Source organism: Acanthisitta chloris, unplaced genomic scaffold, assembly GCF_000695815.1.
Source record: "Acanthisitta chloris isolate BGI_N310 unplaced genomic scaffold, ASM69581v1 scaffold34582, whole genome shotgun sequence".
In the NCBI taxonomy this organism is placed as follows: Eukaryota; Metazoa; Chordata; class Aves; order Passeriformes; family Acanthisittidae; genus Acanthisitta; species Acanthisitta chloris.
In genome coordinates this window covers 1,810-20,028 of record NW_008659360.1, presented here as the reverse complement: position 1 = coordinate 20,028, position 18,219 = coordinate 1,810, and the positions used below count along the sequence as shown (strand labels likewise).

Below are 18,219 nucleotides of genomic sequence, written 5' to 3'. Positions count from 1 at the left end.
GAGCCCAGCCAATATTCCTCATGACAATTGCTGCTCAGGCTATCTCAGGTTTCTTTGTATGGACAGCTTTGCTCATCACCTGCCATCAGGTAAAACCCTGTCACTCGTACTGTTCATCCTTTTCCCCACATATCGTGTGACTGGAGAGGAAGCAAAGTCTTTAAAATTAGCAGGTGTAAAACATTTGGCCATCTTTGAGTGTTAGCAGAAAGGTATGTTATCTTAAACCATCCTTTCACAGGCCTTGTAGCTGAATCCAGCCATTTTGTTATTGTGTCAGCTATTAGCTAAAAGATCATAGTCATAGTTGTTTGACATTCCTCCTTTGATCTTCTGTGCCCGTGGATTCCACAGCCTGAACTTTGCTGCGGAAAGGAGTAGCAGGAAATGTTTTATTTTAATTTTTCTCCCCTCTCTCTGGGGCAGGTGTCCTGGGAGCCAGAGCCAGTTAAACCCTGCATCCTGTTCCATACCTCTCTTCCATGCTGTTGTCATGTGAACTGAAAAACACAGTGGGGAAACACAAGCCCTGTTATTTGTCAACCTGTGTTTTGTACCTGTTGGATTGTAGATTCCAGAGTGATGACTGGAATCTAGAAAACTACAGCCTATTGATGGAGAACAGGGGCTAGTGAAGTTAAAAATGGATTAGTCACTGATGAATAAGAGTAACACCTGCAGTTTCACCAGCTTGAGTAACAATTACAAGTGCCATGGATCCTACTGCCAAATTGATCACCTACTGAGGGCAGGAAGAAATTTTCCTCTGCAGTGTAACATTGCACAGTTAGGCATTAATGCCCTTCTCTGAAGAAACCAGTGGAGGTCAGTGCCAGAGAGAGGCTGTTGATTGAAATGTGCTGTTGTCCTCTTTCACAGCAGCAGCTCCTGTGCTCTCATAGGCACACAGATCACAGGGCTCTTTTGACATCCCAAGGGCAAAGCTTGGAGTTATCTGAACTCTGGTGTCAGCTGTCCCTGTGCTGGGTGAGATGTGTCACTGGGATTGTCACAAGGCAAAAATATCCCTAAGGTTTGATAGTTTATTTTCAACCTGTTCTCCTCAGGAAATTAGGCTTTTGTGAGCTCCTCATGGGTTAGGGAGAGGAAGTGGAAGTATTTTTGAGCCCTTCAGTTGATTTTGACCAGATCTGGCCAAGAGACAGGGAGGGTTATGCAACAGACAGCTTGGGAGAGAGAAGCCCCTTTCTCTTACAAGGTGAGACCATCAGTGTATGCTTGGTTAGACCCTGGAGAATCCTCAAAGCAGCCCCAAATACAGGGTGAAGCTTCAAACAAACATGTGCCTCTTCAGGCAGCAGAATCAGTTAGTCATGAGGCATGTGTGTAATAAATTAGCTGTTACTAATTCCAGCAGTTGCGGCAGCAGCTCGATGGGCACTGCTGTACAGAGGCCTTGCCTCCCCCTGGCTCTGTGGTCAGTAGAGTGTACTCACAACTCACACCGAAGCTCTGGCTGTGTTATTAGGCTGTTAAAGGAGTTGTGCTCATCTTCAGGGTATGCTTGTGGTCAGTCCCTTTTTCAGGAGGTGGGTATTCTGTGAAAAAAGCCTCTCAGGTGTGGGATTTAATGATGACTAATAAACTGAGTGGTGGTAACAGGTAGCGTGGGGATGCTGCGCTCCCCCCAGCCAGTGATTTGGAGGGATTGGCATGTATGCAAACACTGGGACAAAACAGTGTGGCTGCCTGGTTCCTCTGAGCACACTGCATGGGCTCAGTGCTCCCTCGATGGCTGACACTTCGTGGCTGTGCTGTCACCAGTGTGCAGAATGACACTTTTTGAGCAGATGGGCTGTGACTTATTCGCTTTTGGCTGTGCTGTGAAAGGCTCTCTTAGGTTGTTTCAGGTGAAAGGCTAGAAAGCATTCAAAACTGCCAAGAGAGAGTGTGTTCACAATGAGCATGCGCTGAAGTGCATGTGCCTTCCCCTTTCAGAGAAAAGCAGCCTGCAGTGCTGTGAATCCTAGGTATTTAAAAGAGGATTGCAGGAGAATAGGACTGATAACTGGGAAAAAAAAGGTATGAACAAAGGATGTGGGCAAGGTGATGTAAAACAGTAATTAATTCCCCATAAGACACTACATTAGAAATGCCTCCACTTCCTTTTCTTCCTCCTTCCCCCTCTCTGCTAATTAAAGGATCCTGTATTAGTGCCATGTGATAAGTGATTTATTATTTATTTTTTTTTAACATTCTCCTCTCTACTGTGTATACCACTGATCCTGGTTTCCCCTCTCCATCCTCTCAGATCTACATGCACCTTCGCTGCTATAGCTGCCCAAACGAACAGCGCTACATCGTTCGGATCCTCTTCATTGTGCCCATTTATGCCTTTGACTCATGGCTTAGTCTCCTGTTCTTCACCAATGACCAGTACTATGTTTACTTCGGCACAGTGCGGGACTGCTATGAAGGTAAGGAGGGGTCAGACAGAAAATGGGGGAGATGGGAAGTCTCTGCCTCAAGAGAACTTTATTTCTAGTTGAGAACATGGAGAACATGTCACCTACGGAAACAAAGCTTTATGGTGTGCCTAACTGGATGACCATGGCTTGGTTAGTTACTGAGAATTGTGGAGTCACAGGGTGGTTTGGATTGGGATGGACCTTCAAAGCTGATGTAGTGTAGTCCCCCTGCCATGGGCTGGGACATCTCTCACTAGATCAGGCTGCTCAAAGCTCTGTCCAGCCTGTCCCTCTCCCTCACTGGCCTCTGAGCATGACAAGATCTGTTGAACCTTCCCTCCAATATTCTGTAGAGACGAAGTTTATGATTTTCTTGGGTAATGTGCTTCAGGAAGGTATAAAGCCAAAAAATCTGATTGTTTCTGGGTGTTAGAAAGCGAAATATTGCTTAGCTACTGTCTCTTCTAACAGCACTTCCTCAGCAGCCAGACACTTGCTTTGTCCTGTTTTCCTGGTACTGCTGGTTAGCAGTGTATTCTTCTGGTCCCATCCTGTGGCCACCTGTGTGCTTGCACAGGGTAGCACAGCTGCCACGTGCTGGGGCTGGTGAGTTGTGAAGTGCCTTGGAGTCCTGCGGGAAAGAGGGTGCTGTTTCAGGATGAGTTACCAGTTGCTTTGGTTTTGGCTGTCTGCTGCAGATAATGATATATCACTAGTGTATGTGAGGGAAATGATTACTCTTCAGTAAATGCTATCTTCACTTCCCTCCTGATCTCATCCTGAAAGAAGCCTCTACCCTCCCAGCAGGAGAGACTGCACTCTAGCAGTGTATTTTTGAGGACAATTTATCACCATACCCACATTAAACTGTAACTTGTTGGTGCAGTTGTTTTGGTGAGATCTGCACTGCAGAGAGCTGCCCCTGGCCGTGTGAACAAGTTAATCAGCTGAAGAGACCAGCAGACCCTCCTTCACATCCACAACAATGCTGAGATGCAGCAGCAGATGGCAAATGTGCACACGTGATGTAGAAGGCATCTTTGTTTGGGCCTGTGCTTTTCTCTGTCCCCGCCCTGCACGCATGTGTAGGTCTGGCAGGAAACCTGCTGCTCTGCCAAACTCCTCTCCTAGCAACAGCCAACATCTTGCTGCCTCCTTGCTCTGGGAGTTGGTAAATGTTTGAGCATCTGTTCAGGGGGCAGCCTGTGCTCCAGAGTTCACCTCGGCACCTTGGGCTGCGTGAGAAAACTACAGGTGGAGGGGAAAGCACCTTTGCAAAGCAGATTCTCTCCCTCACTTTTTCTAGGGATAACGTTTTTGTTCTCTTCCCTCCCTTGCCCTCTACCTTATCCTTTGTTTTTTGGGGAAGGTTTTAGGTTGCAAAGTGGGAGGAGCTCTGTTAGGGAATGAGGGGAGAAGACCCTACTAATAAGCTTTGAAAGTTGTCTTGGGCCAATTTCACAGTGTGCATGAGAGGAACATGTTTTGGTGTTACCCTCTTACGTGACTCTGCTCTGTACCAACCTGAGTGTCTGTAATACACAAATAGATTGTATTTTTTTGTTGATAGCATGAGCACCATCTGATGAACGTGGATCTGGAATGGGAAGAGAGTTTTTTTGCTGGTGTGATGAGCTTTGATAGTTAGCACTTGCTTCTTTTGAGGATGAATGGGCAGATATTTCTCCCTCCCTTTTTTGTTTTGTTTTGTTTTCTTCCTCTGATGTCATCTCTTCTCTAGAGCTTGTGGAATGGACAACTGGTATTGTAGTGACCACATCAGAGGGCAGGGGTCACTGGAGGACAATAGGAAAAGATACAGTGGTTTCTGACTTGGAGTGTTTTGAGGAGCCTCTTTGCCAGGGCATAATTTGGATGCTTGTGGAAGAATTAGTGTTGATGTCTGACTTTGGAAGTTCATCCACATGGAATAATCGACCTCAGGTCTAATAACTGGCTGCTTGGTGAGATCAGCTTCTTAGTGCTGTACATTATTAGGCTTCTGTTCTTATTTCAAAGTTCCTTGAGGCTTCTGTTTCCAGCCGAAGCTATTTGTTGCAAAAAGCAGGATTCGGGTGTTATCATTCCAGGGAATGTCCAGGTGCAGATGACCATAGGAGATAATCTTGAAAGAAGGGTCTGTCATTTTGCCCCAGGGCTGTATGTGGCAAACTCAGGAGTAAAGGCCCTGCCCTAAAAACAATCTCACAACTTTGTAAGGGTACAACAGTGATTATAACAAGTCGAGAGAGTGGCAGACAGGGCATGTACAGGCTTACTCCATGCACATGTAAGTGGATTTGGATCCCATGCAAAGGAAATGTGTCTGTAGCTATGATGAGAGCCCTCCCAACAGTGTCTTCATCTCAGTTTATGTGTATCAGCAAAACTGAGCCTTGAGGAGAACCAAAATGGGGCAGAGTATTAGTGGTCAGTCCAAGAAGGCTGTTCCTTGTCTGTACCAGGTTGCTGAGGAAGGCAGGAAAGAGGTGCCTAAGGAGAAGTTTCATCTTTCCAAGGAAATGAAGCACAGAGCTTGATTTTCAAAAATCTCCCCCAGACAGGAGTTTCAGACTGGCAAAAACTCTATTTCTCCAGCTCTCATGTCTCTAGCCTGGTTACCTGGCAGAGAGAAACTGTGTTCATCAGCTAAATGGTTAAATACAGGAGATAACATATGGTTGATGGATCAGAGTTATCTTTTTCAGATTATTAGTACCAGTGTGGAATTGTTCCTGGAATAGTGCACAGGAATCCTGTAAAGAATGACATCTTATGGATGCCAGATAAAACAGGGACTGACCACGATTTTAAATGGTTCTGTGACCCTTTTGGCATGAGTCATGGAACTGACCTTGGCCAAGCTCCAGGTCAGATAGTCTTGTGAGTGCTGAGGTAGGACAATAAATGCAGTGAAAATAATCTGGAGTGCTTTGAAGGGAAAGGTGCTGCATGAGCAGTCTCTGCTAATGTTGCCTGTACTCTTGGTCCTTGCACCTGTTTTGAAGTTGGTTGTCATTTTACTCTGATTAATGTCTTTGCAGCCTTTGTAATATACAACTTTCTCAGCCTCTGCTATGAGTACTTGGGAGGGGAGAGCTCCATCATGTCTGAGATCAGAGGGAAACCAATTGAGTGAGTATTTATTATGCTTACAGCATGACGCTGTCCTGCTTCTGTGCCCATCTACTATTTCTCTATCCCTGCCCTGAAAAACTGTCAGGTGGCAAATGTCTGCTGGGCCTGGGCAGTGTGGATGGTGAGATTTACCAGTACCCTACTCTGAGACAGATCAGGCTGATCACATCCTCTTAGGCAAGCTGGACTGATTCACAGCTTTTCTGGACACCTGTCTACTCCTTTGTTTATTTTCTTGCTCCCTTCTCCTTTAAGTATTTTTCTGGCTTTAGCTAATTGTGTGTGCTTCCTCTAGGATCTGTGTTTCTGTCCACACTACTCAGTTAAAGGGGAAAAAGTAATTGGAATGTATAGTCAGGATGACATTTTAGATGTGCCTCTGAAAGAGGGTATGGCTATAACTGTAATCATGGCTGGAGAAAGCACCAGTCCTGCAACCTGGCTACAGAGAAGTTGATAAAGAAGGTAGGAATCTTGCACTCTGGCCCAAATCTTGCTTGTGAACCCTGTCACCTTGTGTTGGGTTTTTCAGGTCCAGCTGTGTGTACGGGACATGCTGCCTGTGGGGAAAGACCTATTCAATTGGATTCCTGAGATTCTGCAAACAGGTATGGGCTGGAGGAACTGTGCCATCATGCAGAAGTGAATGAAGTGTGGGGAGGGTGGCAATGGTGCCTTTTGCTGCTGCACATCTGAGATGAGCACTCTTTTGAGGGGGGTTATAATCGTGTTTTGAGAGGCCTGCAGTCTGCTGAGCCGAGGAGGTGTTTCAGGGTTGGTTTGTTTGGTTTGAGTGATTTTAATAACCCTGCATCAGGAAGGCCTCAGCAAAAGACTCAGATTATCTCCTGGAACGGATGTTAACCCTGGGAAGAAACTCCCTTTCTGGCTTACAGATGTCCCAACTTTTAAGAAGCTGATGGCTGTGTTGTGTCGCAGACACTCCGCAGTTGTGTAACAGCCTCCTGAATTCCCAGTGCTGCTGTTGTGGTTTGGAGTTGAGGAGGGGGTGGAGGTTAAGCATGACACATTGTCTTGTAGGAGGAACCATGTATTGCTCACCATGTGTGTCTGTCTGTGCTGAATTGGGTATGTTGAGGTGTGTGGGGGGAGGAATGGAGGAGATCTAAACCTCCATACAGCCCTTGTCTGCTCATCCCAGGTCAGTCACCTCTGGCTGTCATGAAACAGCAGGTGGATTTCAAGTCTTTGCTCACTTGCTGAAATGAACACAGAAGGTTTCTCTGGAGACAGCATGAAGCAGGTCTGGTTCTTTGAAAGGGCTCGGGTCATTGTAATTCCAGTCACTGGGTCTAGATATCTGCCCTGGCTTCTCCTGCACATCACGTCACATGTTCTGTGTTTTAGCAATATGCAGGAACATCAAAGGTACAATGCAGCCTCATAGTAATATCCAGCATTAATCTGTGCAGCACAACTGGCTGTTTTCAAAGGACCACATCTTTTGCTTCTCTGTTCTGTTTGTCTCTGCCCCACATTTTGTCCTTATGGCTTTTCTGTTTTCTTCCCTGGCACTTTATTTTCAAGTCTGCACCCAGTACACTGCTTCACCTGTGCCTCTTGGGTTTCACTTGGACACCTTTTGGGTGATGCACTGCATTACCAATTCTTGGAATAGGAAAGCAAGAATTCTAATTCGGAAAGTTTTTTCACAACAATGAAGGCTAGAATCACTCTTTGGGGAGAAGGGGCTGTGTTGTTTTCTACTGGGCTCCACAAATCCTAGCTCATTTGGTAACTCTGGCTTAGCTGGATATTTTGCTTTTCCATTGCTGCTGTCTGGCAGCAGTTCTTCTAGTTAGGCCTGCCCCTTGCTAACTGCTGTGTCTGCTGTGGAGGCTGTGAGGGAGGTGTCTTACAAAGGGATGTTTAAATACTTCCATCCTTCTCGGCTTGAGCTTAAATATTGCCTTGGTGAGAAACTGTTGATGCCAAGACTCACTTTCTGGTACTTCTAGACTTACAGGATTGCTGAGGAAGACCTTTCAAGGCAAATTCTTGGGAAGGCTGGTGCAAAAGAGCAGCAGAGCACATGTCAGTGCTGATCTGTGCAGTAGAATCATAGAATCAACCGGGTTGGAAGAGACCTCAAAGATCATCAAGTCCAACCCTACCGTCGTTGCTAGACCATGGCACTAAGTGCCACATCCAGTCTCATCCTGTATCCCCCATCGTGGTGATCAGGAAGGGGAATGTGCTGGAAGGAGAGCCTTGCCTTTTTTAGCCCTGTTCTCAGCATCTCCAGCACTTCTGTTGCCTCCCACCACCACCTGCCCATCTTCTGCTCTTTCTAGCCCCTTTCATCCTGAAAGAATCTGTGTGTTATAACCATTCCTTCTTTTCATCTTCGCCCTCACCACCAACTTTTCTCAGGCAGGTGCCTGTGGTGGATCAGTCAGTCTGCCTGTGTTGCCTGTGGCTCTACAGCTGTGCAGTCATGTGCTGGTGGCTGCGGTGTAAAAATCTGAACAGCCTGTTTCCTTAGAGATGTCTTCATCAAGATTCTTCGCTGGGCCTGTGTCTGGGGACCCTCACAAATGGGTCACACACCATCCATGTGCTTCCCATATGCTGTAGCATCTTCTAGGGAAGTAACTAAAAATAGTACGTGGTGGTTTGGGTTGCCAGGAAATGGTTAAAACATCCCCAGATCGGAAGGAGGGGAAGCTTTCAGAGGACAAAGTTGTTTACCAATTAGCTTGACCTTTTCCAGTTCACATATTTACAGTGACTCACTAACTGGCATGTGCTGGGGTTTTTAATCTCCTTGAAGTCTTATGACCACTAACAAATTGCATCGTATCCAAAGCAATTATTACTGTTTGGTTTTGCCTTCTTCTCTTACATAGCCCTCCCCACATGCACACAGGTCAGCACCTGCCCAGGCTCTTCCAGCCCCCTTCAGGGAGACATGGGTCATGTCTTTCCAGGGAGACATTTTTAGGGTCATAAAGCCTTCAATCTGCTAGGACCTTGAAGTTCAACATCTCCAGAAAGCTGAAGAACCGGGTGGCTCTGAGAGAGCACCTGTCTCAATAGGAGCTGTGGTTCATAATGGCAGAATGGATAGAGCTGATCCCAAGTGCCACAGAATCTTCGGGGAGATTCAGTAGAGGTCACGTGGATGACAACAGAATAGCTCTTAACTTTTGTCTGGCAACAAACATCACTGTGTATACAAAACACCTTAGTATGGTGGAAGTTGTCAGAATGTCCTCAGAGCTGGGTTCCCTTCCTATCCAGGGGAGCTTCTTGCCTAACTGTATAACAACTATGGATTGGAGTTTGCTTTCCTTCCCTAGTATAGGCCTCTGTTAAACTTGCTGTGTCCATACCATAGCACAATGTGGGATTTTTTGTTTTTCGTGCTGTTCCATGCATAACTGTGCTGCAGCACAGCCTGTGTAAAATGGCTCTGGCAGACAGCAGCTGAGCAGCTTTTGGGAACAACCCTACAGAGAGGTTTTTCTTCCCATTCTGGACAAGTAGATAGCGCACATATTTCTTGTGAATCTCCTTTTTCTCCTTTTGGGTGCTGCAGTCCTCAAGCATAATCAATCAGCAAGTGGCAGGGTGAGTCTCCTTGTTGGGGCTGGATTGTGTTGCCTTGCTGGGTTGTCCCAGTGGACACTCCATCATGATGCTGGTTTGGGAACCTGTCCTCTTGCACCTCCTGCCTTCTCACTGCTCCTCTCTCATTCCTGTAGGCTACCCTGCAGTTCTGTGTGGTGAAGCCCCTCATGGCGATCAGCACAGTCATCCTTCAGGCCTTCGGCAAGTACCAGGATGGTGACTTTGAGTAAGTTTTATTTGTCTGGCCTGCAAGACTCGGTTGCCCCTTCCCTGCCCAGCTGTGCTTATTGTGTGTGTGTGTGCTGAGCCATGGGAAAAGTCAGGGGACAGCATGGGCTGATGCACATGAGAAAAGAGGGCAGAGGTAACTCTTGTAGTTTCAGGCTTTTGGGGTTGAGGGAGGGAGTGGGACACAGAGGCAGGAAGGAAATGGACTCACAGAACTCCCCAGTGACAATGGCAAGGGGAAAAGATCATGCTGAAATTTCAGGCATTCATATATCTTCTCTTTTCAGTGTAACCAGTGGCTACCTCTATGTGACGATCATCTACAACATCTCTGTTAGCCTGGCACTATATGCCCTCTTCCTGTTCTACTTTGCCACACGTGAGCTGCTCAGTCCCTACAGCCCAGTCCTCAAGTTCTTCATGGTGAAGTCTGTCATCTTCCTGTCCTTCTGGCAAGGTGAGCTGCTTTTCCCTTCCCTTGGTAGGCGGAAAGAGCTCTCTGCAGGGGCTCAGACACTAGAGCTGATAGAGCAGATGTCAGTTAATAGACAGAACGTTCCTCTATATCCTGTTTGTTTTATAGCCATGCGTTGCTTTTCTCTGGGAAGGTGTTTTACTTTCACTTTTGCTTTTCCACTCCTGAATCCTCGCTATCCCTGTGTGTGCATGTGCACGCTCCTATCTACCTGGCAAAATCAGGTGATAGGATGAAGAGTCCTTTGCATTCCTGGAGCAATCGTAAAGCACAAGCCGTCAACGTTTCATCTGCATGCTGCCATTTTATTGATTAAAGCAGCACATCTTAAAACGTTTAGTACTTTTTTTTTAGTGCTCTATAAATAAAATTGTAATGGTATGTGTGTGATTTATGTGAAGCAGCAGCTGAGTGCAGTGTGTGCTGCTGCAGAGCCACCGCCGAGCAGAAGGGCATTGGGAATTCATACACATGATGCAGAGGCACATTTGGAAAGCTGAAATTCCACCTAAGCTTAGAGCTTCTTACTAATTGGCTCTAAGCATTTCCCTGTTCAATGCCCTACTTAGGTTTACTGAGTTACACTTCAAAGACTAATTGAGTAGGAACTTAGGTGGCATTTAGGCTGTTGTAGTATGGCCCATCCTCCCTTTCTACAGACAAACTAATAAGCTGTCTAGTTTATCATCTTGAGCCATCTGGTCACACGCTTTCTGTCTTCTCTGGAATTCTTCAACAACTAGGCTGTGGACGGGGGGTAACCTCTCTCTTCCAGTGCTGTGTCAAAACCACTACATGCTTAAATGAAAAGTTCTGTTACTTCAGTTTTTGCTGTAGCTAGTGCTGAGATCACAGGTGTGCTTACAGAAACACCTGACTGCTCTTTCTCCTTTGGCCTTTGTTTCCCACAGCAGTTAGTTCCACAGTTTATGCATCAGTCGAGAACAGAAGAGGGTTGATGTTTGAGCATTCTTTGCTTAAACATATATGTTTCATTTTATCCCTCCTTTCTCTGTTGCACCCACCAGTAGGTGGATGCATGTAGCCTGCTCTGTTTGTTCAGTGGGGTTGTGTCTAGGACATACAGCGTAAACAGCTGTTTCCATTCTTTACAGTTACCATGCGATCGTGTTTTCTGCATCTTTACATGAATTTCTTGCTTTGTTTAGGGATGCTGTTGGCCATCTTGGAAAAGTGTGGTGCCATCCCCAAAATCCACTCTGCTACTGTGTCTGTGGGTGAAGGCACAGTAGCTGCTGGGTATCAAGACTTCATCATTTGTGTGGAGATGTTCTTTGCAGCCATCGCCCTGCGCCATGCCTTCACATACAAGGTGTATGCGGACAAAAGAATTGATGCCCAAGGTAGGAGTATGCCAGTGCATATGGCTTGTCTGTTTAGTAGTGAGACTGGGTGGAGACTGGTCCCTCAGGCAGCCAACACACTGATATGGCTTCCAACCTAAATGCTTGAAAAACAACACATCCCCTCCTCCGTGGTGTCTGAACAGCTTCATTGTGCAACGGCTCTGTAGGGCAGAAACCTTGCCTGAGTTGCACTGTTCCCTTTTCAGTTCCCAGTATGCCACCCACGACAGCTTGTTGCAGACCTGAGGGCTGCAAGAAGTTGCATCGTTTCGGTGGAGTGGGTTTGTCCATCTTCCTGTCTCCCCAGAGGGGAACTCCATTGCTCCAGATTGTGCAACAGACTGAAGGCAAGAGGGACGGGGCCTAGAATAGGCTCTGTTTTGAATCTGGCTTGGGAAAGTGAGGCTGTGCTTTGGCAATGTGTGTCATGGAGGAGGAGGATCATCCTGTAATGACTTTGTGAGGGCAGGGCTGCTAGAAGTCTTATTCTGGGGAAGAGGAAGGTGGATGTTATCTCTGGGAAAAGGGGGTTTTTGTGCCCAGTCTGTGCAAGTACGTTCAGTGTTTTCCAAGTAAAGGTGGTTCCTTCCTGCTGGGGTAGGTGTGTGCTGAGGTGTGGGAAGACAGCAGCCCTTGCAGAGTAGAGATGTAGATGACCCTTTCATCCCAGCCAGCCCCAGAGGTTTTGGAAGGAGAGTGGGGGTAGATGCAATCAGCGGGTGATGAAAGGGTAAACTGCTGGCCATTACAGTGGGGAATGTTTCGGTGGTGGGCCTTGTTCAGTTCTTGTTATTTCCTCTTTCTCTCTGTGTCTTTCTCTCTCGCCTCTTCCTTTTATCTCTCCCTTGCTTTGGCCAATGGTCCCTGATGCAGCTGTTCCATCATATGGGCCATACGGTAGGTACAGCATGCTTTGTGTGTTTGTCTCAGTTGTTTTTTAGCTGGGATGCTATTCTCTCCTGATTCCCAGCCTGCCTACTGCCTGCCCTGTCCCTTGTTCCCCCTTCCTCATAGGTCTGTAACTTGACTGCCTCATACAGCTGCTTTAGGCTTGTCTGGATTATAAGTGATAAAACGTCTGTGTGGGCAGTGACGTAACACTTAGCTTTAGAGTATCCATGTCGGGGCTGTGGAGTTCTCTCTCCAAAGAGTTGCACGGGCTTTCAGAGGAGCTAGTTTGCATTCTCACCCCAGCCTCCCTTCACTTTTGTAATTGCCACAGATGATCAGCATGCTTTGGTTCCCTGGGGAGCTAATCCTCAGATCTGGGCAGAGCCAGGAGCTCACACTGGAAATGGGACCTAGAAGCCATGAGAAATGGCAGCTCCTAGAAGGAGACACAGCCTTCCTCTGTGCTCAGCACTTGGGTGGGACAGTCTCCAGCTGTTGCTTCCTTCTTGGTATTACTGTGACACCCTGTACCTGTGAGGTGGTTCTGCCTGCAGTACTGCCTGGTCCCTTCCTTTGTGCTGCTTCCCACTTGTATGATCTCTTTCCTGGGGGCACTTTGATACCACCTACGAGTCTAATTGCCAGTGAGTGATGATGGCAAGTGCCATGTCCTATACTTCTAGAATTTCTTTAGCTTTTGTCTTCTGAAACTGTTTACAGGAGCACCTCCCTACCTGTCTGTCTTTGTTGCACACCCAAGCCAGCACTGGTAGTGTGTAGTGGAGGTTGTCACTGTGGGTATGTGCCATCCTCATGGTGTGTCCCCCATTTGGTGCTGAGGTGGAGTCACTTGACTAACAGTGTCTGGATTTAGGAGCACTACTGGTAAAACCTGACACCATTTATGTGGCATTTCCTCAGCAGCTGCTTAAGGAAGTCTGTAACATGTGTGGGATCTAGGATTGCATGGTCCATCTTCTCCTTGCCTTCATGTTAACAGGTCTGGGGGAAGGCAGCAGTGTTCTTCACTTGTCCCTCCATGTCTTACCCCAACAGGTCGCTGTGCTCCCATGAAGAGCATCTCCAGCAGCCTCAAGGAGACCATGAACCCCCACGACATTGTCCAAGACGCGATCCACAACTTCTCCCCAGCCTACCAGCAGTACACCCAACAGTCAACACTGGAGCACGGCCCACCCTGGCGCAACGGCAGTCACGTCATCTCGCGCTCCCACAGCTGCTCGGGCGCCCGTGACAATGAGAAGACCCTCTTGCTGAGCTCAGATGATGAATTCTAGGAGAGGAAACTGCCAGCACAGGCTGTCATTTTCCTCCTTTTTTTTAAAAAAAATAATTTATTAAAGCAGAAACACACAAGTCATATCACTTCCTAGAGAGTACAGATTGCAGAAGTGGGCACTTCCCATTAGCTTTTGTGGGTATGGACACGATGAGCAGTGTGGAGGTGGTGGAATGGCCAGGACTCCATTCTCAAGCCCGTTTCTCACAACAGCAATTGACTGGAATTAATCTGAAGCAAAGCTCCAGGGTTTGGGGCTCTGGCTTCCCACACCTGTCCAGCTTGGTGGGGAGCGTGACAGGCCAGAGCCTGGAGTTGTGGCCAAAAATGCTTTTGGGTTTTTTCCAACAGAAACGACCTGACTGCTTTGTATTTCTTTTCCTGAATGCTCGATGTAGGCACAGTTTTCTCCCCAACTTCCTGATACTAACATCTCTGTGATCCTTGGGAAATGGGATTAGGATGCAGTGATAAGCATTCCTGAGGACCAGACCAGAGATTGGTCTCTTTATATAGCCATTGCCTTGAATGGCAGGCAAGGAACACCCTCCTGAGCACCTGATTGTGTGTTCTTGAGTCACTTGAGTGAGCAAGGGGAAAAAGAACAGGACTTTTCTCCTGTTCCTCTGCTCCCTGCAATCCCCCCTGATCACCATCAAAGCTGATGCTTGTTGAAGCTCAGTGGGGATGGAACTGCTTTTTCACAAGGATGGAATTTTCTGATCACCAGGTGTACAAGCTTTCCATCTCCCTGGCATTCCTCTGGCAAGACGTCTGCCTGGAGCATCTGTCTCCTGCTAACAAGACTGAGGACTAGCCGTGATAGGTGGTGGAAGTTTGTAGACCTCCCTTCATCCCTCTTTGGGAAGTGTAAACACAAACACAGTTTTTCTTCTTGTTTCCTGTCCCTCAGCATCACAGCTGCCCCTCTTAAAGGTGTGGGCTGCACCAGGTAGCTGCCAGAGCAGGTCCTGGTCTCGTACAGGTAACTCTCCCCGTGTTTGTCATCCCTGACTCCTTGCGAGCTGCACAAGTTTTGCCCTTAGGCTGGAATATTCAGAAAGGAATATTGCACACTCCTTTGTTTTCTATCTCTCTAGCTGTTCTGGGCCAAACTAGAGCAGACTTGAAACCTGACATGACCTGGCTGGTCAGAATTGTCCCTTTTATTTTCCCTGGCAGCAGTTGCTGCTGCTGCTGCACATTTCACAGGCCCTGCAGCAACTGCAGTGCTATCAAGGGTGGAGCTGGCATCCATGGAAGTGGGAGAAGCTTCCCCTTGCTTCTCTTGGGTTGTGGATGGGCCCCCATGGGTACTTAGTGGAGCCAAACTAGAAGTGATCCCTCTGTAGATCTATCCAGGGACCAGGAAATGCTTCTTGCTTGCTTGAAATTATCTAGGGGCTGAAAGGGCAGCACAGTCAAGTGCTACAGATGAGATGCTTCTGCCCATAAGCAAGAAGCAGAATTGAGAGACTGGAGCAAATTGGTTTGTTCTTGGCTGTAGTTTCTCCGTTCCTCTCCTGCCTGATGCCTACGCTGCCATCAGCAGACCTGCATTTTGGGATTGCCCCTTGTTGCTCTGCTAGGAGACTGGAGTGTGGTTTACTGCCTGGAGTTCACCTTTCCACTTGTTTCCTAATCCATCTGCTTGTTCATTCAGTGTCTCAGAAGTGACAGCACCTCATTTCCTCAGCACCCCTGCCCAAGCAGGGCTAAAGGGCTTGAAGAGAGGCAGGTTTGCTCCCTGCTGTGGGGATAAAATAGGGAAAGGCTTAGGGGCAATGTCTCCTTCTGTACTCGTGTCTGGGGGGACGGTGAAGCAGGTGGGAGCAATGGTGCTGACTGGTGAGGGAGCTGGGTTCTCTGCTTCTCTCCAGCTTCTCTCTTCCAGCTTCTCTGCTGCTGGATTTCCCCACTTACACACATACTGCGATACCGTGATGTTAGTTACTGCGTTTCCTAAATCTGTGGCTGCTTAAATGGGCGTGCAAACACTCTGCCAGGCTTTGTGTGGGCTTGGTGTAAAACTTCCTCACACATAAGCCATCGGAAAAGCAGAGCTGAAGATTGAATGGGCTTTCCTTTCTTCTATGGCTTTGATTAATAGTTTAGTGTGAGGTACTTATGTTAAGCTTCCCCTCTCTTGTAGGAATGTGGGGTGTGGGACATGATCCTATCCTCCCCTTGCTTTGCATTTGCAGGCCTTGATGATGTCCCAGTGTCACTTGGTGATCGTCCCCAGTCTTTGTTGCACTGGGTGGCTGAGATCTGAAATCTCTCTGGTTGCCCCATTGCATATGAAGGTGATCCAGGCTTGGAGAAGCATTTCTTGGAACTTGCTTTGAAATGTCTCCTGCGTATACATGCTGTGCAGAGGATCTGGATATTCTCAAAGCTTCCTGTATGTGGTGGTTTCAAGTATAACCCTTTTGCACCAGCTGCCTTCGGAGAAGCCTGGTGAAGAACTAGTGCCCAGACAACAGCCAGCTGCCCTGCTTTGTAATTTTATATACACAGATATTTTTTAACAACACACAAAATCATCCATCACTGAGCTTCCTGCTCTTGCTTATGACAGACAAGTGCCAGGGCAAGACTGGCTCTGAAGTTGTACTGGCTTGGAAGAACAGATATAAGATCCAGAACTTGAAACCAAGAAGGCCAAGGCACTCATGGGCTTGCAGGTCTGCTCATGGTAGCCCAGGGCCCCAGGAAACATGTCAGTTCCAGGAGTAGGCCCTTGGAGCTGCTCTCCCTCACCTGCTTCCGCTCTCCTTCCTTCCTTCTTTCCTTCCTTCCTTCCTTTTTGTTTACTGTGTAACATACCCATGGGATTTGTTTATTATTTTTCCATATAGAGTAGTTCTTTGTATATAAATGACTGAAAAAAAAGTATGATAAGACAAAGAGTCACCTAGTTTTGTACCTATTGTGTTTAACTGATGTGAGCTCAGCGACAAGCCGCTCTCTCTATTTTGGTCTTTGTGACGTTATACTCTGCAGAAATGAGCAAATATGATGACAAATAAAAAAATATAGAGATAATATAGATTGTACTTAAGCTGCCTCTGCGTGGTGCTGTCTGGGTTCCTTCTCTGAGCTGGTTTTGAGGAGCTGAGGCTTGGTGGGTCAGGTTATCTTGTCCTCGTCTCAGGAGGAAAGCTCTGTGTGTTTAGGAACTGATGGAGAAGCATCACTGCAGCCCCCTGGGCTGAGACACCGCTGATGGCCCAACACAGGAGCAAAACTTGTGTCTCAAAAACCTGGAGCAGGGAGGAGTCCTGTCTTGGGACTGTTTGCTCAGTGCAAAACACCTGTGGGAGAGAGTGTGCTGCTTTCTTAGACGGGGGTCCAGCAAACAGCAATGCTGGGATTTCCTTCCAGGAGCAAGGTTGGGGCTGGGGCAGTTGGCAGTGTGAATTTTAACCCCAGACTATCCTGAGTGCTGCAGCCTGTTCGGGACCTGGGCACTAGGGGAACATTCTCATCACTGCCACCTCACCTCTGAGGAAGGGTGGCTTTTCCGCAAGGGAGGAGGTCAGGCTTCACCTCTGGGTAAGGTGCCTGCCATGCTTCCTGCCTCTTCTGCCACCCACAGACACAAGCTCCCTGCTTTCCTCGCTGTTCCCAAGACAGGCAGTGAGGTCGCTTGGCAGGGAAGATTTTGGGCAGAGCTACCCTGATTGCACCTACCTCCCCTCTGGCATCTGGTCCAAGGGCAGCCTAGAGGGAATTTTTCCAGTGAAAAGCGTTGTCTTTCCTAGGAAAAGCTGAACTGCTCCTGAAAGCAGGTGCCATGGGGGGTGACGTTCAGCATTAAGCTTGCGTTCCAAGCCCTTTCCTTTCAGAGGTGATAAATCTGTCTTTGTCCTAGGAAGTCATGGGCTGTCCCCCAGTCCATCTTTTTTTGGGCACATTCTTGAGCACGTCCTGCAGCAAAGCTAGAGGGAGCTAGAAAACCTGATCGCACTGAGGCACAGCTCTGTCCCAGGTGCAAGAATGACCAGACACACTCTAGCTGTGGAAAAAAAAGAACTTGCTTTATTTGTAAAGTCTACAAAATACAGAGGAGTCGGGTAGGACACATACTGTAAGTCAGAAAATAAATAAGTTTGTTTTTTTCTCTATATAAGTATAAGATAAAATGTGATTTGCATATATAAAATATAAAGTACGGCTCTGTACCAACATCCTGGCTGTGCCGAGCGGCGGAATGGCAAAGAGGACGTGAAAATAACTTATGTTCGTGCAATAAATAAACCCAAGAGGAGTTGGGGTGGGGGATGCTGAGCACAGTGCCCCCTCCACGAGTGGCCTCTCTGCGGGGAGGGATGGAGGCTGCAGCCGAGGGCGGCTGGCGTGACAATACCCAGGCAGGGGCAGGGGAATCATACAGAGCAGCAGATGCCAAGTCAGGTCTGCCTCCTGTTACCTCCTCTGTGCTGCCTGTATCTAGCAAATTCCCAGCTCTTCTCCAGCATTTCAGCCTGCTGAAGAGCCGGTTGTCCCACACTGTGTCCAAGCTGGAGGAAAACCAAAAGGGAGGAGCCTACCTGCCTGCCGGGCAGCTCCCAGGAGCAGGGATGCTCTCCGCCCCTGTTTCCCACCTCCTGCACCTCCACCCCTCTCTCTGCCTCCGCAGCTCTGTCTCCCGAGGGCCAGGAGCACCTTTCCAAGAGTTTTGTAGGCGGTGGGGCACCAGGGAGAGCTTGGTGGGGCCGTACAAGCTGGTCTGTGCTGAGCAAAACAGTGTTTATCTCTGCTCCAGCTGCCTCCGCTTCCTTCCTGCCGGTG

General features: G+C 47.8%; 1 protein-coding gene across 1 annotated transcript in view; it reads left to right on the top strand.

Annotated features, from left to right (window-relative positions):
- TMEM184B (transmembrane protein 184B) overlaps positions 1–13,607 on the top strand; it is a 13,757-nt gene extending 150 nt beyond the window's left edge. Inside the window, exons 1-8 of the mRNA XM_009069371.1 lie at positions 1–89; positions 2,273–2,438; positions 5,474–5,564; positions 6,100–6,175; positions 9,296–9,387; positions 9,677–9,846; positions 11,034–11,228; positions 13,179–13,607. The exon at positions 1–89 is cut by the window's left edge and continues 150 nt beyond it. Coding sequence (XP_009067619.1) covers positions 1–89; positions 2,273–2,438; positions 5,474–5,564; positions 6,100–6,175; positions 9,296–9,387; positions 9,677–9,846; positions 11,034–11,228; positions 13,179–13,420 — 1,121 coding nt within the window. The 3' untranslated portion in view covers positions 13,421–13,607. The remainder of the gene's footprint in view (positions 90–2,272; positions 2,439–5,473; positions 5,565–6,099; positions 6,176–9,295; positions 9,388–9,676; positions 9,847–11,033; positions 11,229–13,178) is intronic.
- The last annotated feature ends 4,612 nt before the right edge of the window (positions 13,608–18,219 follow it).